The sequence below is a fragment of the Elephas maximus genome, chromosome 26 (assembly GCF_024166365.1).
Source record: "Elephas maximus indicus isolate mEleMax1 chromosome 26, mEleMax1 primary haplotype, whole genome shotgun sequence".
Classification (NCBI taxonomy): Eukaryota; Metazoa; Chordata; class Mammalia; order Proboscidea; family Elephantidae; genus Elephas; species Elephas maximus.
In genome coordinates, this window is record NC_064844.1 from 13,754,044 (window position 1) to 13,780,849 (window position 26,806).

The 26,806-nt window shown below is 38.0% G+C and overlaps 1 protein-coding gene across 6 annotated transcripts in view; it reads right to left on the reverse strand.

The window, feature by feature from the left end:
• The window catches only part of FOXN2 (forkhead box N2), a 63,531-nt gene that overhangs the window by 9,168 nt on the left and 27,557 nt on the right, over positions 1–26,806 (reverse strand). For all 6 annotated transcript variants that reach the window (XR_007515521.1, XM_049870350.1, XM_049870347.1 and 3 more), the window contains exons 2-4: positions 12,913–13,463; positions 3,764–3,888; positions 1,394–1,458 (exon numbers count right to left, since the gene is read on the reverse strand). Coding sequence is in view for 5 of the 6 variants with exons in the window: in XM_049870350.1 (XP_049726307.1) it covers positions 1,394–1,458; positions 3,764–3,888; positions 12,913–13,449 (727 nt within the window). In the remaining variant the exon portion in view is untranslated. The remainder of the gene's footprint in view (positions 1–1,393; positions 1,459–3,763; positions 3,889–12,912; positions 13,464–26,806) is intronic.

The window sequence follows — 26,806 nt, forward strand, 5'->3', positions numbered from 1 at the left end:
AGAGAGACGCTGATGAAGAGTGAGCTAATTATATCAGGTGTACACTTGAGATTGTGTTGGCAACTCTTGTCTGGAGGGGGGATGGGAGGATAGAGAGAGAGGGAAGCCGGCAAAATTGTCAAGAAAGGAGAGACTGAAAGGGCTGACTCAAGACGGGGAGAGTAAGTGGGAGTAGGGAGTGAGATGTATGTAAACTTATATGTGACAGACTGATTGGATTTGTAAACGTTCACTTGAAGCTTAATAAAAGTTATTATAAAAAAAAAAAAAAATAAGCATGAGAGAAATGACCCTGTACACTATGATAATCAAAGAATACTTGATTATCACTGCTTTGTCCCAAGTACAACCATAAACTACTTGGTAATAAAAGTTCTATGGATAGAGTTTAAAGCAATTTTTATTTGTAGTACCCAATCTGTTGGTATTAAAACTAAACTGAAGACTCAGTTGTTTACTACCACATTTAAAACACTTAAGAACGCTTTTTCCCCCGTTTTTAACGTGCTTCATGCCATTTTAAAATTGGTTCTTTTTTTTTTTTAAACACTATATACCCATTACTATCAAGGCCATTCCCACTCATAAAGACCCAATAGGAAAAAGCAGAGCTGCCTAAAGGGTTTCCAAAGAGAGGCTGGTGGATTTGAATTGCTGGCCTTTTGGTTAGCAGTCGAGCTCTTAACCACTGCGCCACCAGGGTTCCACAAACATATCTACTCATCTGTTACTACTGTTGTTAGGGGCCACTGAGTCAACTTTGACTCATGGTGACCTTCTGTATAATGGAATGAAACGTTGCCCAGTCCTGAACCATCTTCATGATCTCTGGGATGGGGGGCCACTGTCGCGGCTATTGCGCAGTGCATTCCAGACATGGGGGCCGCATCGTTCAGCACTGTATTGGACAATATCCTGTTGTGATCCATACGTTTCATTGGCTACGTTTCGGAAGTAGGTTGCCAAGTCCCTCTTCCTAGTACATCTTAGTCTGGAAGCGCTCCTAAAACCTGTCCACCACAGGTGACCCTAATGGTATTTGAAATACCGGTGGCATAGCTTCCAGCATCATGTATGTTGCAAGTCACCACAGTACGACAAACCGACAGACAGGTAGGGGTCTACTCATACATTGTTGTTGTTAGCTGCCATCAAGTCTGCCCCTGACTCAAGGTGACCCCATGCATGCATGGCATAAAAAAGGACCGAAGGAACAATATCAAAATGTTAACAACAGAATAAAGAATGACTTTTACCTTTTACAGATGTTCTTATTTTTCAAATTTTCCACAATGAACATACAATTCTTTTATAATTAGAAAAAAATTAAACAAAAAAACCCTGAATTTTGACCTGAGTTTTTGTGATTTGAAATATTGATCTTTACACATACCTTTGAGAGATCGCACTTGGTTCTGCTTTAGTACAGAGGTCAAGTAGTGAGGTGATAAAGAACCACTGAAAAACACAGAGAAAAGACAAATGTGCATATAAGCATCTTTACTTCATTTTTTACAGAATTTATAACGAAGACATCTAATTTGTACAACAGAAAACAAACTGTTTTTGCCTTGTCTTCTTTGGTAACACTACTCAGTTTAGGAAGAGTCTGCCAAAGCACGGACATCATGGGCTTTGGAGTGGAAAAGGTCCCAGACAGAATCATTACTATTTGGGTGATGCTGAGCAAAATAATTATTCTCAGAGTTTCTTCATCTGTAAAGCAGGAATAATTAAATCTCTCACACAGGGCTGTTGTGACAGCTAAACAAAGAATGCATTTAAAATGCCTGAAATAACAAGCAATACATCAGTTACTCAGCTTTGTATTCAATGCTCAAGTGTGGTGTGTTATTAGTGTACGTGTTAGCACAGAAATGGAAAGTGCTTATCAAGACAAATGTCTAAGGGGGGCTGGACGGTAATGATGCCAAGCAGATAAATTCCTAAATAAATACCAGTATCAAATTAAACTTTCTATATCCATAGAAAGACGCCAACATTTTGTTGTGCTTTTGATTCCAAAAATTAAAATTTTTTAGGGAAAGCTATTTCTTTTTTTGGAATTTGTGAAAGTGTTATAAAAACATTTTGTTAATTAAATTAATTCTATTTCATATCCGGTTTTCCATACGCCATATCTTCTACTCTTCCTCGCACTTACAAATTATAACATGAGGAGGCTACACAAAGGTATGGCAGACAGAACTGTTATTTTGCCGAAGAACGAAGAGGAGAAAAGGTTTCATTTCACATTAATGTTTTAAAGTCAAAGATTTTAACTTTTATGTTGTCATGTTTTATCTACATTTTCTTTTTACCTTTATTTATCATCTAAACGTGTTGAGGTTAAAGAAATACAAACATGAAAATGTAAAATATCAAAAGCACAGTGAAGTATATCTGTGATGCTTTACAAAAAATTACTGACAAGTCTCTCATTTAATGTTTAATAAAATCCCATAGCTAAATAAAACACCTAAGTAACCATCAACAGAACTTTTTTTTAATTTCTAAATTATTATTTCTTTAACTAGAACACCTCATAAGCACCAACATTAGCTAAAAACAAGGTAGCAACCCCCAAACAACAATGATAACTTCTAGGTTTAATTTTGTAAGGATAAACTACCCAGTAGTTCTGTTACAGTGATCCTTCTAATCTTCAAATATGGTAAATGAGCTTAAAGTTTCAGCGTATATATACATATATTACCAGCATTTCAATTTTAGCCTTACTAGCTTTTGACTATAGTTCAGCTACAAGTACTTCTCTACAAGTTATCTAATACTATTTTAACACTTCCAACTGAAAATTTCTCCTTAGTATTTTATTAAAAAGTTAAAAATTTTCTTCAAAAAACAAATTAACCATAATAGACTACCTATAAAAGTATCTTAACAATATCTGGCGCTTTCAACTCAAATGAATGTATGTAATAGAATTTTAAAAGATTCTGAAGGCTTCTTTAGAAAAAAGAAACAAAATCAGAGTTAAGGAGCTCATATCATTTTCAGATTTGACTTAAAATGAGACAGCTGTAAGATCAACAGGAGTCAGTCACAGGGTTGGAAAACAGAAGTCAAGGAAAGTTACATGGAAATGTATTATATTTATCCACAAAAACAAAGCAGAACAAACAAAACCTTCTATAGTGTTATTTCACTTGTAAGACATTTTAAAATGAGACTTGGATATAAATTTTAAATACTAAAAGTGCTGCAAAAGAGGGAAAAAAACTTAGAAAAAGACATCTAAATATATATACACATTATATATAAATGGTACAATGACAAAAACTGTTAATCATATTTAAAATTTTTTAATATCCTTTTAATTTCCTGTATCTGTAGGTCTGCATTAGTACCGCAATTAGAATGATTTAACTTTTTTGTAACTAAAATCATATTACAACTTTCTTTAAACTTGAACTATAATATTAACTACATCTTTCAGAATTTATGTTCTCACCTACCCAATTTCCTAATTGTGTTCTAGAAACACAAGTGAGACTCTAAGTAAAAATGCTTTAGGCTAACATCTTATCCATAAAATAAAAATAAACAAAAACCTCCAGGGCTTTGCTAAGTTTCTCCATTTCGCACAGTGACCCTGGTAGGTCATCACTGACCTGTCTATGGGAGGGAGACCCCTGCCTTCGTGGAGAGGCAGGAGGTGTGTCAACCATTAACGCTGAGGAAAAAGGCTGCTGCACAGTGACCCTGGTAGGTCACCACTGACCCGTCTATGGGAGACCCTTACCTTCGCGGAGAGGCAGGAGGCGTGTAAACCGTCAATGTTGAGGAAAAAGGCTGCTTCTTCAGTGCCCGCATGAGACTGGGTTTATATTCTGGATCAACGCACCATAAAGAACCTTTTCCATTTACCTACAATAAAGCATACAAGAATTACGACTTGGAATTTTTAGACACGCACAACCAGTATTTAAAGGCTGTTAATAAATGTGTGGAGAAAAAAACACTAAAACCTTCCGAATACAACGTAAAGGTTGGGGTGGGCTTGGTATGCACGCGTTGTAGTGATTAAAAGCCCAGAAGCCAGGCTGCCTGGGTTCTTGTCTCCAGCTGCCACCTACTGCTGTGTGACCTCGGGAAAGTTAACTAACCTCTATCTGCCTGTGCCATAGCCTCACATTTGTAAAGTAGGGATAATAATAGTATCTACCTCACAAAATTGAAACGTGGTTTCAATCAAAATAAACAAAGTGTTCTGCACAGTGCCTGGCACAGGCCCACAGGACTGCACGACCCCAAGACGCACCTTCCCGTTATTGTCTGCACGACCCGCACAGCCTGGAATTGTGCAGTGAATAGCCTGCAGAACGTACAGGATGGCTCTGCACGGTAAAATGTCAACTAAATGTTCGCCATTAAACTTCAACAACAAAAAAGCAAACAACCAAATTAAAAAATGAGCAAAGGACATGAATAAACACACGTTTGCCAAAGAGGACATTCAAGCAGTCAACAAACACATAAAGAGATGTTTGTGATTATTAGCCATTAAAACCAAACCAAATCAAATTCGTTGCTGTCAAGCGGATTCCAACTCGTAGCGACCCTATAGGACAGAGTAGAACTGCCCCATAGGGTTTCCAAGGAGCACATGGTGGACTCAAACTAACGACCTTTTGGTTAGTAGCCATAGCTCTTAACCACTACACCACCAGGTACAAATCAAAACTACGAGATGCCATCTTTCCCCTGCTAAAATGGCACTGATAAAACAGAAAACTACAAATGGTGGCGGGACGTGGGGAGACTGAAACCCTCATCCACTGCTGGTAGGACTGTAAAATGGTACAACCACTACAGAAAACAGTACGGTGCTTCCTCAAAAAACTACAAACAGAACTGCCTTATGACCCAGCAATTCCACTTCTAGGTATTTACCTTAGAGATCTAATAGAAGAGACACAAACAGACATGTACACCTATGTTCACTGAAGCACTATTCACAATAGCAACAAGATGGAAATAACCTAAGTGTCCATCAATAAAGGAGTGGATAAACAAAATGTGGTACGTACATACAAAGGAATACCACTTAGCCATAAAAAATGATAAGTCCCTGAAATGTAACAGGAATAAATCTGGAAGGAATTATGCTGAGTTAAGTAAGTCAATCACAAAAGGACAAATATTGTATGATTTCACTTTTATAAAAACACAAGAACAGATACATATACAGAGACCAATGTTCATTGGTGGGTACCAGGGATGGGGGGCAGGGGCGAGAATCACTCTCTAGAGAGTAGACATTTGTTATGTTTGATGATGGCAAATGTAACACCAAATGTGGGTGAAGCGTGTGCAGCTTAACCAAAGTAAATAATGCCACTAAGATGTACACAAGAAAAAAGGACCTTTTGGTAACTGCTATGGCATATATAATTTTCCAACAACCAAAAACATTATGTGCAGGTATGTATGCAGGTGGGCATATATGTGTATGCTGTTAGGTACCGTCAAGTCGGTTCTGACACATGGTGACTCTATGTACAACAGAATGAAACACTGCCCGGTCCTGTGCCATCCTCACAATCATTGCTATGCCTGAGCCCATCGTTGCAGCCACTGTGTCGATTCATCTCATCGAGGGTCTTCCTCTCTTTTGCTGACCCTCACTTTACCAAGCATGATGTCCTTCTCCAGGGACTGGTCCCTCCTGATAACACGTCCAAAGTACATGAGTATAGGTACGTATATATAAGTGTATGCATATGTATATGCATGTATGTATGTGCATACATGTATATTCATATATATAATGAACCACGTAGGGGGCACAGTTATGGGTACTTCTTAGACATAACCAAACTCCTCGCGGGATTGGTTTTCCAAGTTTGAAGGTTTAGGACCACAGTCTACTGAGAAAACTTGGTCAATTGGCATAATACAGTTGATAAAGCTTATGTTCTTCATCCTAGTTTGGTGAGTAGTGCCTGGCGTCTTAAAAGCTTGCAAATGGCCATCCAAGGTACGACAATTGGTCTCTTACTCACCTGGAACAACGAAGGAAGAAGGAGAGTCAGGAATAGGAGAAGGATATGGAATGTGTGGCTAGCTGCACATGAGCAACTGCCTCCACTGCCATGAGACTCGAGGAACTGGATGGCGCCTGGCCACCATCACTGAACATTGTGATCAAAGATTCCACAAAGGAATCCTGATGAAAAGGGGGAAAATACAGAAAAGAACTTCAAATCCTCATGGACTCTGGACTTCCTGGAGCCATGAAGGTCGGATGAACCCCGAAACAATTGTCCTGAAATAATTTTTAAACCTTAAACCAAAAATACCACCTGAAGTCTTCTTAAAACCAAGAAATACTTTAGCTTAACTAGTAAAGATACCTGCCTTTAGCACTATGCTCTTTTCAGAACTATCTATATGGGATCAAATTGATAACAGCAACTCAAAAGATTAGATAGGAAACTTCGGGGGCTGTCAATTTATGTTAATGAAAGAGGGACAACTCAGAAAAAGAGGGTGAGAATGGATACACAACTCAAAGAATGTAATCAGTATCACTAAATGCTACATGCAGGAACTGTTGAATTGTTGTACATTTTGCTGTGTATATTCTCAACAAATAAAATTATATACATATAAAAATAAAAGAATGGTTGTACTAATTTATATGCCTATCAATGGTGTAAAACTACTAGTAATTCTCCATTTTGCCTAATTTTGAATTATCAAACATTTTTTAATTTTTTGAATTCTAATGGGTAAAAACTGTTTTTTCCTTTTTCCTTTTTCCTTTCTATGCCCCTGATTGCTAGTGGGTATGAACATCTTTGCATATGTTTATTAACAATTTGTATTTCCTCCTCTATGAGTTGTTTGTACATATTCTTGCCCATTTTCCTCTTAGGTTTTCTTTTCTTGATGAATTATAGGAGTTCCTTATAAACAGTGGTGTGTAAACATCTCTTCTCGATTTCACATTCAATGACGTGGTTAACTTGAAATTGGCCATGATGGGAGTATTTATATCATGAAAATCTTCAAAAACTGTACTCTCCAACCCCTCTGTACCCCCAGCCAGTTTTTAAACATTTACTAGTATAACACTGCTTATATTATTTTGAATTCTAATCTTTTGTCTGTTACTTGTCCCAGTGGCTTCCTCTTAGCCAATCATTTTCAAGGTTTCTGCACTATTTGACACTGTTACCCATTCACATTTAAATTACCTTATTTGACTTCTACTACACCAGACTTTTCCCAGATTTTTCTACATCTCTACTTCGTCTTCTATCACCATTCCAACAAAGTTTCCATTCCAAACAGCTCAACTATACTCAGAATTGATGCTGATGACCTCCAAACTTAAGAGCTTTAATCTCACCACACCACCTCCATTACTCTCTCGTATTTCTGTATGCCTAGTAGACAGTTTCCCTTTTATGTTTCACCATAAATGCAAACTCAAAAGGTCTAAAACCAGGAAAGAACTGTTACAATTAAAAAATAAAATCAAAAGATGCACTTTGGAAAGGACATATCCAGAATTTCTAATACTATGATAATCTTATTGAGTGGTTTATTACTTAAAAGTCCTTTCTTTACAAAGATGCCTTTACTTAATCTTGACACCAGTAGTCAAGTGATCCCATTACATATGTTAAGAAGTGAGGTATATTGAACTTACAAAGTCAGCAAAATAAATGCCTGATTCATAAATTTCTAATCCTATTTCATTGTTCATGGTAGTTCCCATTTATAATAAATGCTGAGAAATTTTTTTTTTCACTCAACAGGGCTTAATATTTATAATAGCTTAGACAATAAAGTGACTTGTGATCCCGTTTCACGTAAAAATAAAAAGAGAAAAACAATTTGTACTACTGTGGTAGGCAGATGCTAAAATGGCTCCTGATGGTCCTCACCACCTGGTATTCACACCATTTTATAATTCCCTCCTTGAGTGTGTGCAGAACCTAGTGAACAAAATACGGCAAAAATGATAGGACATCACTTCCAAGACTAGATTACAAAATAGTGGACATCTGCCTTGCTTTACCTCTGGATTTTTTCACTTCTTGCTCCGATGAGCCCAGTTGTCATGTTGTAAGCTGCCCTCAAAAGACATCCACATGGCAAGGAATGGAGGCCAACATCTCTCTAGATAACACAGTGAAGAACTAGAGGCCTCAACTAACAGATCACGAGGAACTGAATTCTGCCAACAATCACGTAACGAGCCTAGAAGCAGATCCTTCCATAGCTGGGCCTTGTGATGACTACGGCCCAGGCCAGCATTTTGACTGTAGCTTTGTGACAGACCCAGAGCTACATCATGCCCAGATTCATAACCCACAGAAGCTGTGAGATAATAAATGTTGTTGCCTTAAGCCATTAAATTTTGGGGTACTTTGTTATAGAGCAACAGGTAACTAATACAGCTTCCTATGTGTTAGCTATAAGATGATGATGTGTCCTAATGTTTCGCCACTCAAGGCCTGTCCATGGACTAGCAGCATCAGCATCACCCAGGAGTCTGTTAGAAATAAGAACTGTCAGTTTCCACCCCAGATTTGCTGAATCAGCATCTACAGTTCAATAAGATTCGCAGGTGATAAGTATGTATATTCAAGTTTAAGCCGCACTTTGTGTGTGAAGGATTGCTTTTATATGGTCTTTCTCACCACAGCCTTGTAACTCCTACCAAATGATTGAGTGGGACTGTGCAAATCAGGGGCTTGTGGCCCACCAAGGGGACTGGATAACTCGCTAATAAACAAATAAGGTGCATGACACCCTTGTTGGGGTGGGACCGTACAAATAAGGTGTACGGAACTCCAGTGAGGGGATTGGTCAGTTATGCTATCCCCCACTAGGCTTACAATGAGCCATCCCAGAGGTGGAAAGAGGGGGACCTGAATACCACCAAGAAGAAGAGCTAGCAGCGGCGTGTGTCCTTTGGACCCGAATTCCTGCGCTGAGGGCCTCCTGTATTTTGAATTGTAACCTGTTACTTCCCTAATAAACCCCATAATCATGAGTACTGTCTCTGAGTTCTGTAAGGCCACTGCAATGAATTATCACACCCAGCAGAGCAGTAGAGAGTGCCGTGGGAGGGATGGTGTCAGAATTGATAAAAAGCTTGGAGAGAGGAGGCGTGTCTGCCCTCTGCCTCATAGGGATCAGCCTTGGGTTGTTGATAAAAAAAACCAAAACCAAACCCAGTGCCGTTGAGTCGATTCTGACTCATAGCGACCCTACAGGACAGAGGAGAACTACCCCATACAGTTTCCAAGGAGCACCTGGCAGATTCGAACTGCCGACCCTTTGGTTAGCAGCTGTAGCACTTAACCACTACGCCACCAGGGTTGTTGATGCTGATAATGGTTCTCCTCCCTCCTTGTGAAGTTAGATGAGGAGGTCTGATGACTCCGCCACTCTGTTTTTTACACCTTCCTAGAAGATCCTTCAGTCACCTAAAAAAATAATTACTGGCTCTTTTAACGTTTAAGTGAGAACAGGAGAGTTCTGCTACCATTTAGGATATGGAAAGCCAGGTAAGAATATTATTCTTATCCTAACAAGAAAAATTCAAAGTAATCTACAAAATCATAATTTTTTATGAGTCTATCAGATACTTTTTTTTTTTTTTATCAGATACCTAAGGCCAAAGGGCAACTAAATGAACTGTACTCTACAGCGTGACGAGGCTCTCTGAGGAAAGATAGAACATAGGATCTGATTCACCTTTGGCAGGGCATGAAAGAAGTGGCAGCCATTATAAAAAAAAAAAATAGCCTGAATTTTAACAAATTCTTAAAAGCCAAGTGTGAGCAAGCATGACAATTTAGAATCCCTCGTATTCCCAGACATGGAGGAAGAGTCTGCACCCACTTGCCAGCTCTTTACTGTGGGCCTCCATCAGGTGCTCAAGAAGGCTGTTGGCAGGACAGTAGACCTAAGGAGAGGTAGGTACTCTTGAAGATATACAGGGTGATCCACAGAACCTTCCAAAGTTTGAGGCTGCAGAAGGGATATCAGGTAAAGCTCATCCATGTTCCAAACCCTGCATGAGCCCAAGTCCTTCCTGTGAGGACAGTCATAAAACCTGCCTGCACCTGGGACTCTTCTCCAATAAGAAGCAGAATCTGTCTGCCGCTGAGAGAGAGGTAAAATACCCTTAACACCCCAGTTCCAGGGAAAGGATGGCTGCTGCTGGGAGAAGGACAAAACCCAGCTAATCCCACACTTCACTAACAACGAGGAAAGGGGCAGAAAATCTCCTTGTGTCCACATCCTCAAGTGATACAAAGCAGAGATCTGCTGCCACTGGGAAAAGGATTGGCCACTCACCTTTACTCAAGACCTTCTACTGAAACTAGGCAGAGTTCACCCACCATGATGGGAAGGGGCAGAAAATTGGCCTGAGCTCTAGTGCAGTGCCGTCCAATAGAACCTTCAATGATGATAGAAATACTGTCTGTCTGTGTTGTCCAATACACTAGCCACTAGCCACATGTGGACATTTGGCTATTGAGGAGTGTAGCTCTAGACTCTACACTGAGTAAAAGGTGGCGACTGACCCTAGGGGAGTCAGGCAAAGCCATACCTTTGAGGCACAAGCATACAAAGCCTGCTTAGGATTAAAGCAGGAGAAGCAAGAAACCCACTCTACCCCACAGAAGCCTTGCATACAGTAATAAGCAACAGAAGTCTATTGCTGTGAGAGAGGCAAGACCAGAGAGAGACCCTACTTTCCTCCCACCCCCAACTGTGGCACAAGCTGAATGGAGCAATGGTGAGAAAAATCATCAGACGCTTCAGGCCTCACATTAAGTACAAATGGTGGCAGTTCATCTTTGCAGGAATTTGGAGCCTGTGGTACACTGAAGGTAACTATGGCAACTACGAAACTCAAGCCCAGTTCGATTACTAACTAGATTAATCCATACTTGTCCACACTAACAACTGACAGAAGAGGCATGCCAGATTTCTAGGTGAAAAATACTTAACTCAGTCTCTGCTGTTCTTTTACAAACGATGTCTGACATTCAATCCAAAATTACAAAATTCACGCAAAAACATGAAATAAAACAGCCAACAAAAATAGACCTACAAATGGACCGGATGTTGAGACTACTGCACAGACACTTTAAAATAGCTATGATTACTATCTTACGGCATCTAGTGTGGAACTTTAGCAAAGAGATGTAAACTACTAAAAAAAGAAAATGCTAGAAATGAAAAATGTGACAAAGTTTTTTATTGGGCTTATTGCAGAATGAACACAGCAGAGAAAAAAATGAACCTTAATAAAGGTCAAAAGAAACTATTCGAACTGCAACAAAGAGAAAAAAGAGTGGGGAGAGAGAGTGCATTCAAGAGGTGGGACAGCAGCAAATGGTCTAACGTATTTTTACTTGGAGTCACAGAAGTAGAAAAGAGAACGAGGCAGAAGTAATATCTGAAGAGATAACTGGTAAGAGACAACAAACCACAGATCAAAGAACCTCTGAGAAGCCAAAGCAGGATGAATATAAAGAAAAACACACTGAGGCCCATCATAGTCAAATTGCTGAAAGGCATTGGTAAAGAGAAAATCTTTAACAGAGTTAAAGAAAAAAAAAAAATTACATGCAGAGGAACAAAGATAAGAATGACAGTTCATCAGAAATTATCCAAGCCAGAAGATGTACTGTAAGAAAAACCTGTCACAACCTCTTCCCCCAAAACAGGTAAAAACACCTTTCAAGTACTGAAAGAAAAAACCTATATACTCTCTTCCCCCAAAACAGCTTTAAAAAAAAAAAAAAAAATCCATTATCAGCAGACCTGCACTCTAAGAAATGTAACTTGTCTAAGCAGAAGGAATTGACACCACAGAGGGCATCAGGGGTCAGCAAACATTTTCTCTAAATGACTGGATAATAAATATTTTAGGTTTTGCAGGTCATAAGGTCTCTGTTCCAACTACTTCTCTTTGCTGTGATAGCACCAGAGGAACCAAAGGCAATATGCAAACAAATGGATATGGCTGTGTTCCAATAAAACTTTATTTACAAAAGCAGGTGGTGGGTTGGATTTGGCCTGCAGGCTTTAGTTTGCCAACCCTTGATCTACACAAAGGAATGAAGAACACATAGAAATGGTAAAAACGGTATTTTTTATTTTAATCTCTTTAAAAGTAAAATCGGTTGCTTGAAGCAAATGTAACAATGTATCATAGGATTTGTAATATGCATAGAAGTAAAATGTATGGTAATGATAGCAAAAAGGATGGAAGGGAAAAGTATACTACGGTATAATTATTATAATATACATGAAGTGGTACATCATTTGAAGGTAGACTAAGATGTAAACCGAAAACCTTATATCAACCACTAAAAACAAAAAACGTTAAAGACCTATAGCTAATAAGTTAACACTAGAGATAATACTGAATCTTAAAAAATACTGAATCCAAAAGAAGGCAGGATAAAGGGAAAAAGGATAGAGCAAAAAAAAAAAAAAAAAAAAAACCAGCAAGATGATAGATTTAAACCCAACCATATTAATTACATTAATGTAAATGGTCTACACTCCAATTATAAATCAGAGACTGTCAGACTGAATAAGTAAGAATGATATACTGAAATACCTTTAAGAACACTACAGAAACTAGGAATAGTAAATTGGGATATTAAAAAGACTAATTTACGTATCTAGCGTAGACTAAACATAATTCTATTAGATTTATATCAACACTTCAGAAATTTTGAAACATCCGAAATGAAAGCAAATGATGAATTCATGTAATTAAGATCAAACTGAAGTAATCTGACTGAACTGTCTTAACTCCCTTGATTTCCCCGCATTTTCAGTGCTCCATGGCTACATGCCCCCACCTCACCAAATATAGCAATGTTTATAAACACTGACCTTGCCATGGCTTCTTTCCACTTTCTGAAAACATTTATTCAGGGACAGATTATGACGAACAGAATTCTTCCAGCCTGTTGGTGCAGTAGCGAAATATGGGAAGCGGTCCAGAATCCAGCTATAAATTTCCTTGACGGGCAAACATTTGTTTGGAGAGTGTTCAATAGCCATATAAATAAGGAGGCTAAAGGAGTAAGGGGGCTTTGAAGTTGCCGATTTTTTTTCGGGGTCCTGGTAGCGCGACGGTTCAAAAGGCGGCACATCATCTCCTTCTATGTCATACAGTGGACTAACAATAGGAAGACCCTCACTTCCCAGGCTGAAGTTGGTAAGAAGATTGGTGCTTTCGTGAAGCCAGTTCAAGTTTGTGAGTTCATCATCCGCTGACTCACTGTCCACTAGAGTGGCCTTTGGCCTGGCAGCATCGACAGCTTCAGGCAAGCTTCCCATTTTGTAAATCTGGCTTAATCCTGCAACCTTTTCAGCTCCTGGGGTTTCAGCTCTCTTCTCTGGTGTCATTCCAATTACTGGACCCATTGACTCTTATAACTCTGCAACAAAGGAAACAATTATCAATCAATTGTAATTCTTAAGATTCGTAACCTCTGGGAAGACGAAAATACATATTTAAATATTCCCAAATCAGAGAAATTATGTGATCAATTTTCCACATAATACTTAGGCACAATATTTGCGTAACAAAAACACTAATGGTTACAAGAACAGAACTCATTTCATACTATTTGAAATGGCTGTAAATACAATGCACTATCATAGCACCAAATGTATGGTTGTTATTAACAAAATTAAATTACATATTTTAAATATTTAGTAAAGTACCTAAGCCCACAGTAATCGCCTATTAAGCATAGCTATTATTATTAAAAGTAAAGAGACAATTTCTTTGAATTATAAGATTTTATAATCTAAAAATCTTAAGGATCTATGATCTAATAGCCATACATATGGCATAATCATAAAAATAACTAAATTTGAAATATTCTTTAAACAATAACTCCAAATAAATCCCTCAAAACTGAAATATTTAATCCAAAAAAGGGATAAATTCTTTCTCAAATCTTTATAGTACACCATATTAAAAAAGAGATAACATTTCTTATTTCACTAAATTCATTATCAGGTACATTAAGCCTATTATGAGTTCATTATTTCTTTTGTAAACTCCAGTATCTTTAACTCTGTATCCTCTATTATCTCATCCAGCACTGGCACGGAAAGGCTGATAGTCTACTTTCTCTCAGGGAGGTTTGAACTATCACTGTATTTTCAAGGAGAAAAATATCTGTTTTTAAACTATCCTTTTTTATTTTAGCTTTGTCAGAGACTTTTTTTTGCTTTCTTTTTAAACATACTTCACTTCAAAAACATGTCATGGAAAAATAACCAGAGAGCAAAGTGACAGAACTAATGTGTTATTTCATTCATTTTCAATGGTTCATTAAGACATCTCATCTTTGAATTCAACGGAAAACCTCCGAAGTCCTGTCCAATCTACTCATACTTACATAATTGAAGTAAGGGGAAATATCTCCAGAGTCGTATTTTACTTAGAACATAGCTGGCAGGTTACTCTCATCTGTGACTAGTAATCTACTACTAGATGTAGTCTCAGAACACTCCATTACCAATAGCATTAGCTAATATTTTTTTGGGCCAGTCACTGTGCTAAACACTTGACATACTGTATCTTAATTAAGCATCAATTAAGCCCTATGAACTAGGCATTATTATTAACCTAGTTTTACAGATGAGGAAAATGACTCAGAGAGGTTAAGCTGCCTGTTTAAGGTTATGTGGCTAGTAAATAAACAGAAAAGCCATAGTTTAAATCCAGGCTGACTGACTTCAGAGCCTACACTCTTAACTACTACCATATCCAGGCAACAGTACACATATATCACCTATGAGTAACCAATGACAATAATCCAATCCATTTAAAATTTTAACACTGTTCTCTCCACACTCAGTCCTTATTCCTGTTATCTACACACACACACACACACACACACACACGTCACCATGAGTAGGAATCAACTCTATGGCAACAGGTTTGGATTTGTTGTTTTTTAATTCCACCTAAGATCAGGAACAAGACAAAGATGCCCACATTCACCAATGCTATTTAAAATTGTACTGAAAGTTCTAACCAGAAAATTAAACCTCCCCCAAAAAACTACTGCTGTCAAGTTGATTCTGACTCACCGTGACCGTACAGAAAATTACCCAAGAAAAAGAAAAAAAGGCACCCAAATTGAAAATGATGTAAAACTATCATTATACACAGATAACATGATTCTATATATACAGAAAATCCCAAAGATGCCCCCAAGAAAGCTGCTAGAACTAATAAACGAATTCAGCAAAATGCAGGGTTTAAGATCAACACACAAAAATCAGTTGTGTTTCTATACACTAGCAATGAACAATCTGAAAAGGAAATTAAGAAAAACAATGCTATTTACAATAGCATCTAAAATAATAAAATACAAGTATAAATTTAACCAAGTAAGTGAAAGATTTATGCACTGAAAATTATAAAACACTGCTGAAAGAAATTAAAGGAGACCAGAATAATTGGGAAAACATCCCGTGCTCATAGACTGGAAGACTTAATTGTGTTAAGATGTTTTTACTACCCAAAGCGATCTACGGATTCAATGCAATTCCTACCAAAATTCCAGCAGCCTTTTTTGCAGAAATGGAAAAATCGATCCTTTAATTCATGAGGAATTGCAAAGTGCCTTAAATAGCCAAGACAATCTTGAAAAATAACAAAGTAGAAGGAACATGCTTTCCAAATTCAAAATGCACTAAAAACTCCAGTGGTCAAAACAGTGTGGTACTAGTACAAGGATAGACATATAGACCAATGGAATAGAACTTAGAGTCCAAAAATGAACGCACACACACACACACACACACACATATATATATACACACACAGCTAACTGATTTTTGACAAGGGGGCCAACTCCATTCAATGGGGAAGAAGAGTTTCTTCAACAAATGGTGTTGGGACCACTGGATCTCCATATGCATGAACCCCTACTTCCACCACATATAAAAATTAACTCAAAATGGAGCAAGGGCCAAAATATAAACGCTAAAGCCATCAAACTCTTAGAAGAAAACAGAGAGGTAAATCTTTAATACCCTGTATTTGGCTACAAATTCTTAGATATTCTTAGCATAAGCAACAAAAGAAAATACAGATAAATTGGTTTTCATCAAAATAAAGTTTGTAAATGAAAAGACATTATCAAGAAAGTGAAAAAATACTCTAAAGGAGAAAAAAAAATGGAAAATATGTATCTCACAACAGTTTAACATCCAGAATATATAAAGGACTTCTACAACTCAACAAAAAAAAGACAAACAACACAAAACATTGGACAAAGAGCTTGAACAGACATTTTTTCCAAAGGAGATAAACAAATGGTCAATAAGCACAAAAAGATGCTCAACGTCCTTCGTTATCCGGAAGATGTAAAACCACAATGACATACCACTTCACACCCACTAAAACCTGTAGCCAGTGAGTCAATTCTGACTCACAGCGACACCCACTAGGATGGCTATTATAGAAAAATAACAACAGAAAATAACAAATGCTGGCGAGGATGTGGAGAAATTTAAACCTTCATGCATTGATGGTGGGAATGAAAAATGGTACAGCTGCAATAGAAAACAGTTTGGTGGTCCCTCAAAAAGTTAAACAAAGCATTACCCTAGGAGTCAGTAATTCCACCCTTGGGTTTATACCCTAAAGAAATGAAAGTAGGCAGGGGTTTGGGGCCCATGGTTTCAGGGGACATCTAAGTCAATTGGCATAATAAAGTCTATTAAGAAAACATTCTGCATCCCACTTTGGAGAGTGGCGTCTGGGGTCTTAAACGCTAGCAAGCAGCCATATAAGGTGCATCAATTGGTCTCAACCCACTTGGATCAAAGGGGAATGAACACCAAAGACACAAGGTAATTATGAGCCCAAGAGACAGAAAGGGCCACATAAACCAGAGGCTACATCAGCCTGAGACCAGAAGAACTAGATGGTGTCCAGCTACAAGGGATGACTGCCCTGACAGGGAACACAACAGAGAACCCCAGAGGGAGCAGGAGAGCAGTGGGATGCAGACCCCAAATTCCCATAAAAAGACCAGACTTAATGGTCAGACTGAGACTAGAAGGACCCTTGACGTCATGGTCCCCAGACCTTCTGTTAGCCCAAGACAGGAACCATTCCCATAACCAACTCTTCAGACACGGATTGGACTGGACTATGGGATAGAAAATGATACTGGTGAAGAATGAGCTTCATGGATCAAATAGACACATAAGATTGTGTTGGCATGTCCTGTCTGGAGGGGAGATGAGAGGGTAAAGGGGGCCGGAAGCTGACTGAATGGACTCGAAAATGGAGAGTGGAAGGAAGGAGTGTGCTGTCTCATTGGGGGGAGAGCAATTAGGAGTATATCAAACAAAAAAAAAAACCAAACCCAGTACCGTCGAGTCAATTCCGACTCATAGCGACCCTACAGGACAGAGTAGAACTGCCCCATAGAATTTCCAAGGAGTGCCTGGCGGATTCGAACTGCTGGCTCTTTGGTTAGCAGCCGCAGCACTTAACCACTACGCCACCAGCTTTTCCCTAGGAGTATACAGCAAGGTGTATATATATACATTTTTGTATGAGGGACTGACTTGATCTGTAAACTTTTACTTACAGCACAATAAAAATTAATTTAAAAAAAAAGGAAATGAAAGCAGGAACTCAGATACTTGTACACCAATGTACATTGCAATATTATTCACAATAGCCAAAAGGTGGAAACAACCCCCCTCCCAGCAAAAAAGAAAAATAATGGTTGTGGATGAGTGGATTCCAACTCATAGCGACCCTACAGAAAAGAGTAGAACTGCCCCATAGGGTTTCCAAGGAGCACTTGGTGGATTCGAACTGCTGACTTTTTGGTTAGCAGCAGCAGCCCTTAACCACTGCGCCACCAGGGTTTCCAGAAACTACCTGAGTGTCTGTCAATTGATGAATGGATAAATAAAATGTGGCATATACACACAATGGAACATTAAACAGCCATAAAGAGAAATCAAGTTCTGATACATGCTACCACATGGATGAACCTTGAAAACACTTTACTGAGTGAAATAAGACAGATACAAAAGGACAACTATTGTATGGTCCCACCTACGGTGTTTTTACACAAATAACGCATACCTACTTTGTTTGCCAACCACGCCCCCTGCCCATGAGGTATTTTCAGAAACACCACTACTGTAATTTTTTTTTACATGCTGCTGTAACAAAATCACCATAGCACTTACAAAAATACCTTATGCGGGGATGGGTGTGGCTGGTAAACAAACATAGAAAGTGCGCTAAGAAAGTTATTTGCCTAAGAATTCTACTAATAAAATATGGCCAAAATTATAAACCGGACTGAGTTCATTATTCGAGTTTTATATCCCCAAGTGTACACTCGATTTCTTAAAGAACTTATATTTTTAGCAATGCTAAAACGAACAGAAGCAATGAGTTGTATTGGTGCAACCAAAAACCAATCCAATTGTTGCCACATTTATACCAACTCATGGCAACCACATGTTACGGAACAGATCTGTTCCATAGGCTTTTCCTGGCTGCAAGCCTTACAGAAGCAGATTGCCAGACCCTTCTTCCATGGTGTCTCTAAGTGGGTTCGAACTACCAACTTTGGGTTAGTTTCTAAACTAGCCTTTATAACATTTTTGAACACTATACTTAGAACACTAAAATCACAATAAGCAAATTATCTTTTTTTACAAGAAAGTAAATATAAATAGTAAAGAAATGTATTAGAAAATATTCAACTTCACTAATGATCAAAGAAATGCAAAGCAAAACAAAAATGTGATATTAAATATGTCAATGCATTCAGCACAGTTCCTGGTATGTAGTAAGCACAAAAATAAGTGATAAAAATGATGGGATCCATTTTTGTCCAAATTAGCCAATAGTTTAAAACATTTAATATACAACTTTGGGCAATGACCTAGGCCATTTTGGAAAGCTAACTAATGGGCAATAGGTATTAAGAATCATTAAAAATTTACACCCTTTATGTAAGAAGTAGATCTCTCTCAAATACAGACTTTCATCTACGAATATTAAAGGTAGTATAAAACTAAAAACCACCTACATATCCAATCATACATAAGTAGTTAAATGAACTGAAGTACATTTATGCAATCTAAGTCATTAAAAATAATTTTCTTGAAGGCATTAAACAAAAAAATTTTTTTTAAAACGTGAAAAAGTACAAAATACGTAAAAAAGCTAACAGTGGTTTATCAGTAACTTGGAAATTTTTCTTTGTTCTTCTCTTTTCCACTTTTTTTAAAAATATGTTTGTTATTTTTACAGTTTAAAATTACAATTAGCTTTAAGGGAAAAAAGCTTCTACTAGATTATTTTTTAGTTGTATTTTCACTTCACACATCACTAAAAGATCATGGGCTTACATTCCTAAGGCTCGAGTCAAGCACAGAAGCCACCTCTTGAATTCTCAGTACAGCTTATTCTGTTACAAAGTTTTCCTGGAACAGGAATTAGCTCCGCGGTCAACAGAGGAATGATTTTAGCATAATGTGGCGATCACAATGGCTTGTACACTTTTCCCAGCCTACGTTTTTGCACTACCAAGTGACAACGGCTGAACCCAACCAAAATAGGTTAACCCAGCGGAAGGCAGCAAGCTGCTGAAAATACAGTGCGGTAGTGTAGACGATTCTCATTCAACCCGTGTTCTTCCTCTTGGCACAGCTCGGCCACACGCCTTTCTTGGAAGTCTAAACGAGATCTTCTCTCCAAATCTTGATGCATTTTACCCTTGTCTCCGTAACCTTGCAGCTTCAACCCTTCCATCGGGCAATACTCATCTTTCTTTTTTTTGTCCTAAATTGACCGTAGTTTTCATTTATCTGTAACAAATTTAGTATCTCTTTAAAGATAGCCTAGTCTTTTATTAGGACTTGTTTTTGTTAGCGTTCTGGTTACAAAGCAGCACACATTTTGGGTGAGCTGATCCGTCAGCTGTGTACAATTTTAGTGTTTTCAGGAATATGTAATATAATCATACAACAAAAAGGGATGTATTATCTCACAACAAAATTGAGATGAATTTTAAAGTTTTACTTATTTTGAAAATTCTATTTTTATGAGAAATCACTTCATCAAATGAACTGAAACCATTCAGGAGCAGAGCACTAATCACATGCATGGCAGTTTGCTTCATAAAGCCAAAAGAGCAAAGAAAGAGAAGGAAATCCAGGCCTGTGATGTAATACTTCCTTTTACTAGTAACAATACTGCAACAAACCACATGTAACTGTTACCTATAATAAATGGCACTCAAAATACGTTTTTAAAGCCAAGGGAATATGATGTGGAAGCTGAAAAATACACTTTAATTTTTAGCACTTTAACTAGCTTAATCCAAAAGATTAATATAAAAAGAAAAAAGCTTTTTTTTTTAAATAATATATCCACTAATAAAGCAAATTTCTAAAACCCAGACATTTCCACAAAAATAAGTAGGTAAGTTTTCCAGACAATTTGTGTGAAGACTCCAAATCTACATTTCAGGAACAATCAATTTCTTCTCACAAGGAGAATTTTAAAAGTAGAGAACTCAAAGAAACCCAGTACATCCACTTTAGAAACCTTGTCTAGAGTGTGACTGAGTACTCTGTCACAGCTGTATCTCAAGAAGAGAGTTCAGGATTAAAAAGTACCCTTTTCCTTTATAAAATTAATATTTATTTTTATCAAGATAATACACACACATAGTTTAAAAATCAAAGAGTGCTAAAAGGCTTGTAACAAAAACAAAATACCCCTGGCCTTTCTCCCAATCCTTATCCTACTCACCAGGGGCAAAAACTTTCAACTCTTAGCTGTTTATTCTGGTATTTCCTTCCTTATTTCTGAATAATACATATACTGACATTCTAGATTCATCTGTTTTAGACGTAATTTGCTGACTTTTTTTTTTTTATTGTGCTTTAAAGTAAGTTTACAAATCAAGTCAGTATCTCATACAAAAACTTACATACACCTTGCTATGTACTCCTAGCTGCTCTCCCCCTACTGAGACAGCACACTCCTCCTCTCCACCCTGTATTCCCTGTGTCCATTCAACCAGCTTCTGTACCCCTCTGCCTTCTTATCTCGCCTCCAGACAGGAGCTGCCCATGTACTCTCATGTGTCTACCTGAGCCAAGAAACTCACTCCTCACCAGTATCATTTTCTGTCTTATAGTTCAGTCCAATCCCTGTCAGAAGAGTTGGCTTCAGGAATGGTTCGAGTCTTGGGACCCTTTTTCTTTCACAGCTGCAAAGCTCATGCACCTCCCAAAGGTGTCCAGCAGAGATCAGCACATCTGCATATTATGTCCCAGGTTACAACGATGTTTCCTCTAAGACAAGGAAAATAATGTTTCATACTGGAATTCTCAGATCATTTCCCAAAAGGTCCAAAGAGAGCACTTTTGCTTAGATTGATATTAACACTGGTCTGAGAGGAAACGCTTTACTGAGACTAAATAACAGAAACCAACCCACAGAATTTTCAGTATTACCTAAAACACGATATGCAGCCTTGCAGGGAATCAATCAGAGGCTTTACATCGATAGCCTTTTTGCCCAAAAACAACTAAAACCAAAAAAACCCAAACCTGTATTTGTCACCGTCGAGTCGATTCTGACTCTTAGTGACCCTATAGGACAGAGTAGAACTGCCCCATAGAATTTCCAAGGAGCAGCTGGTGGATTCGAACTGCTGACCCTTTGGTTAGCAGCCATAGCACTTAACCACCATGGCAGCAGGGTTTCCAAAAAACAACGAAGGGACCTCCTAAACACAAAACTTTGGTTTTAAGAAAGATTTTTTTTTAGTTATATTACTTCTCCATGTTTTTAATTGATTGTATCAAACACTGAGTAAAAACAGTTCTTTATAGTTTTACCGTATGTTAGGATCCCTAAACATTGTATTATTTAGCTTTCCATGTTTTTTAAGAATCATATAAAACTGAATCATACTGAGTATGTTCTGAGACTTCCTGCCACCAAATTTACTAACAAAAAGTTATTGCAGAAGTAATTCATTTTTACAGATGACTAATATTCCATTTCATGAGCACATCACATTTTATTATACTCTTCACGGCCACTATAGTTGTTTCTTTATGGGGCTATTACAGATAGTATTGTTATGGATACCCTGTTTGTATCTCCCGGAACACAAGTGACAACAATTTTTCCAGAGTATATGTCTAAAAATAGAATACATCTCAGAGAGCAGAAAGAATTATTGAATCACAGTATTTTTCTCTTCAACTTTAAGTGATAATGACAAACTGTTCCAAAACGGCTGAACCAGCTCACACTTCCACCAGAACTGTATATATATTCTGGGTACTCCATGTCCCACCAAAAAAATTTTCTGCCGATCTGATGACTATGAAATTATACCTTCTGTGGTTTTAATGGAAACCCTGGTGGTACAGTGGTTAAGTGCTACAGCCGTTAACCAAGAGGCTGGCAGTTCGAATCTGCCAGGCGCTCCTTGGAAACTACAGGGCAGTTCTACTCTGTCCTATAGGGTCGCTATGAGTCGGAATTGACTCGACGGCAGTGGGTTTGGTTTTTGGGTTTGGTGGTTTTAATTTGTATTTCTCAGATGAAAAATGAGGTTGAATGCCTCTTCATATATATATACACACATATATATATATATACACACATATATATATATACACACACGTATATATACTTATTTAGGTGTCCTTTCTATTAAGTGTCTACTGAAGTCTTTTGCCTATTTTTCTGCAGGACTGTCTTTTTCTTAATGATTTGTATTGTTTGGATACTAATATTTATGTGTAACACAAATATCTTTCTCCAATAGATGGCATGTCTTTTTAGTGTCTTTATTGTTCTTTTTAAATAAAAAAGTTCTTAATTCTAATACAGAACTTATTAACCCTTTCCTTTATTGGTTTTTGCAGTTATGTGCCTCATTTAAGAAATTCTTTCCTACACCAAGGTCATAAAGGTTTTATCCCACATATTGTTTTCTAAGTTTTACAGTTTTTGCATTTCACATTTAAGCCTTCATTCACCAAAAATGAGTCAAAATCGACTCTAAGGCAACGGATTTGGTTTTTGTTTTACTCATTTATCAACTACCTTGTTATGTGACATTTCACATTTTACGACAATAGTAAAAAATCTAGTATCCAACTATTTTGTGCATTAATGAGGCAGCAGGCAAGGTGGCAACAGCTTTAGAGCGCGTCCCCTCCCTCAAGAAGGGTCTCCAGGTGGCCTCCAGGAAGCTGGGTCCTCACGCCTTCTGCTCCCTCCTGCTGGCAGGGGGATCCGCATTCAGCTGCCACGTGGGGCCAGCCTCCTCCATGGCCATGGCCTCCAGGTGGACGCACAGGCAGCCACGGAGCCAGCCCGCACCTATTCTGGGTTCCCAGCTCCCATGTGGTCTGAGGTCCTGCAGCGCAAAATTGCTGTGGGGTGTGAAGGAATGAAAGAAGGAGGCATTTGAGAAGGTATTTGGAAGACGTGTGCGAAGTTACATGGTCTACCAAAAACCAGTTGCCGTCATAGCGACCCTATAAGGACAGAGTAGAACTGCCCCATAGGGTTTCCTAGGAGCAGTTGGTGGACTCCAACTGATGGTTAGCAGCCATGGTCTTAACCACTGTGCTACCAGGGCTCCTTACATGGTCTACAGGATACCAACTCTTCGAAATTTGTTAAGAATTGTTTGATGGTCCAGTATGTGCTGATTTTCATAATTATTCAGCTGATGTTTCTATGGTGATTAGATAAAATATACACGTCCATTCGATTAAAGCTGGTCAACAACACTGTTTAAAATTCTCTACAGCCACACTTTTTTTTTCTTTTTGATCTGCTTTCATGAGCAAAAAACGAGGAACCAAAACTGAACCGGTTGCTATCAAGTCGATTCTGACTCATGGCGACCCTATAGGACAGAGTAGAACTACCCCATAGGGTTTCCAAGGTGCAGCTGCCTGGTGGATCCGAACTGCTCACCTTCGGTTAGCAACTGAATGCTTAACCACTGAGCCCTCAGGGCTCCGCCCAAAACTGAGGCAGCTATAGATATTAAAATCTCTCACTACACCGGTGAATTCTCTATTTCTCCTTTTAGTTTTGTTAATTTTTGCTGCATTTATTTTGTGGCTGGGTTTATTAGTTGCGCTCAAATTTAAATTTTCTGTTATCTTCCTGTTTCTACCATTTACCCTTATGTAGCAATTCTTCTTATCTCTAGTAATGTTATTTGCTTTAACGCCTGTTTCAAATGATATACCAAGTTTCTTTCTATTAATATTTGCGTGGTATGTCTTTTCTATCGTTTTACATTCAACCAGTCTCCCTGCAGTCTCTGTTCTAAACCCCATATAGCTGAGCTTAAAAAATAATGCATATATAAATTTGGATCTATTCCTACCATCTTATCTGGTGTCCCATGCTTTCTGTTTTTCTCTCTCTTTTCTTGCCTTCTTTGGGATGATATTTTTTCTCATTTCATTTTTGTTTTTCATCTACTAGCAAGGCATATACTTGTTTCTACTACTGAATAGTTCTGTAGAAATTTTACCACACATACTTATATGTATATATATTTATCAAAACCCAAAGTTATCTTTTTCTCCTAAATAAAAAAAGATCTTTGAACACTAGCTCCAATCAACTCGTTTATAAAATGTTAACTGGTATTTTAGTTCTAGCTTATTTAATGCCACAAGACACTATTATTAATGTTTATAGAGTCAATTTTTACTATTTTACTCATACATTTACCACTTTCTTCGATCAGCATTCCTTCTTGAATCTCAGGCTTTCTGATTATGACCATTTTCCTTCTACTTAAAAAGTATGTAATTTAACATTTATGTTAGTGAGGGTGTGCTAGGGGATCTTCAGATTTTATTTGTCTGAGAATGTCTCTACTTTGCCCTTGGTTTTTTTTTTTTTTTAATTGTGCTTTAAGTGAAAGTTCACAGTTCGTTTCTCATACAATAATTTATACATAGTTATGTGACCCTAGTTGCTATCCCTATACTATGACAGCACACTCCTCCTTTCCGCCCTGTTATTTCCCGTGTCCATTCAAAAAGCTCCTGTCCCTTTCTGCCTTCTCACCTTGCCTCTGACGAGAGCTGCCCATTTAGTCTCATCCATCTGCTTGGGCTAAGAAGCATACTCTTCACAAGTATCGTTTAATGTCTTATACTCCAGTCTAATCTTTGTCTGAAGAGTTGGCTTGAGGAATGGTTTTAGTTTTGGGCTAACAGAGAGTCTGGGTGCCATGTATTCCTAGGGTCCCTCCAGTCTCAGCCAGACCATTAAGTCTGGTCTTTTTACTAAAATTTGAGTTCTGCAACCCACTTTTCTCCTGCTGTGTCAGGGACTCCCTGTTGTATTCCCTGTTGCAGTGGTCATTGGCGATAGCTGGGCACCATCTAGTTCTCTTGGTCTCAGTCTGATGGAGTCTCTGGTTTCTGTGGCCCTTTCTGTCTCTTGGGCTCATACTTTCCCCGTGTCTTTGGTGTTCTTCATTCTCCTTTGCTCCAGGTGTGTTGGGACCAATTGATGCATCTTAGATGGCTACTTGCTAGCTTTTAAGACCCCCAGATGCCACTCACCAAAGTGACTTTGCCCCTGTTCTTGAAAGATATTTTGCTACCTATAGAACTCTAGGCTGACCGTTACTTTCTCTCAGCATACCATTTCATTGTCTTCTTCCATTATTGTTATTGACACCTTTGAAGGTAATCTGTCTTTTCTCAGATTTTTTCTCTCTACTAATCTCTTTTATATTTTCCAAGTTTTTACCTCTCTGCATCACATTTTGGATTAATTTCTTCAGATTTACTTTTCATTCGACCAATTTTTCTTCAATAGAGACTATTTGCTTTATACATACTTATTGAGTTTTAATATCGATTACTGTATATCGTTATTTCTAGAATGTTTGATTCTTTTTCAAAATGTTTGCTCTTTTCTTCATTTTTAAGCCTCTCATTGACCATATTGGTTAAGAGCTTGACTGCTAACCAAAAGGCTGGCAGTTCAAATCTACCAGCAGCTCCCTGGCAGTTCTACTCTGCCCTGTAAGGTCACTATGGGTCGGAATAGACTCCATGATAATCAGTTCTACTCTGCCCTATAAGGTCACTATGGGTCGGAATAGACTCCATGATAATGAGTTTTTCTGGTTTGGAATTGATCATATTAGATGTATTTAGTTTATATTTTAATCTGATAATTTTAAAACGTGACTATTTTCAGGTCTGGTTCTGCTAATTCACTTATATTATACTTGATTTCCTTAGACAGTTTGTAATTTTTATTATAAGCCACTTATTTCCATTAGACCTTTACCAAAGGAAATTCTTTGAAACTGGGAATGAAACCGGGTCCATCGAGAAATGATGTGTGTTTGCTTAAGCCAGGCCCCCACAAGTATTAACAGGCCTGGATCACCTTAAAGTCTTAGCTTCATGTTTAGTGTGAATTCAGGCTGCAAATCAGTATGAAGCCTGGTTTGTGGTAACAAATTTTCAGCGAAGTTTTATTTACTTTTTCCCTTAGCAGCAATATTTTAGAAAGATAATGTCCTGGATTGAATTGTGTCCCCCAAAAATATTTGTCAACTTGGCTAGGTCACGATTCCCTTGTATGACTGTCTATCATTTTACCTTGTGATGTGATTTCCCTATATGCGGTAAATCCTATCACCATGATGTAGTGGGATGGGTTAACGGC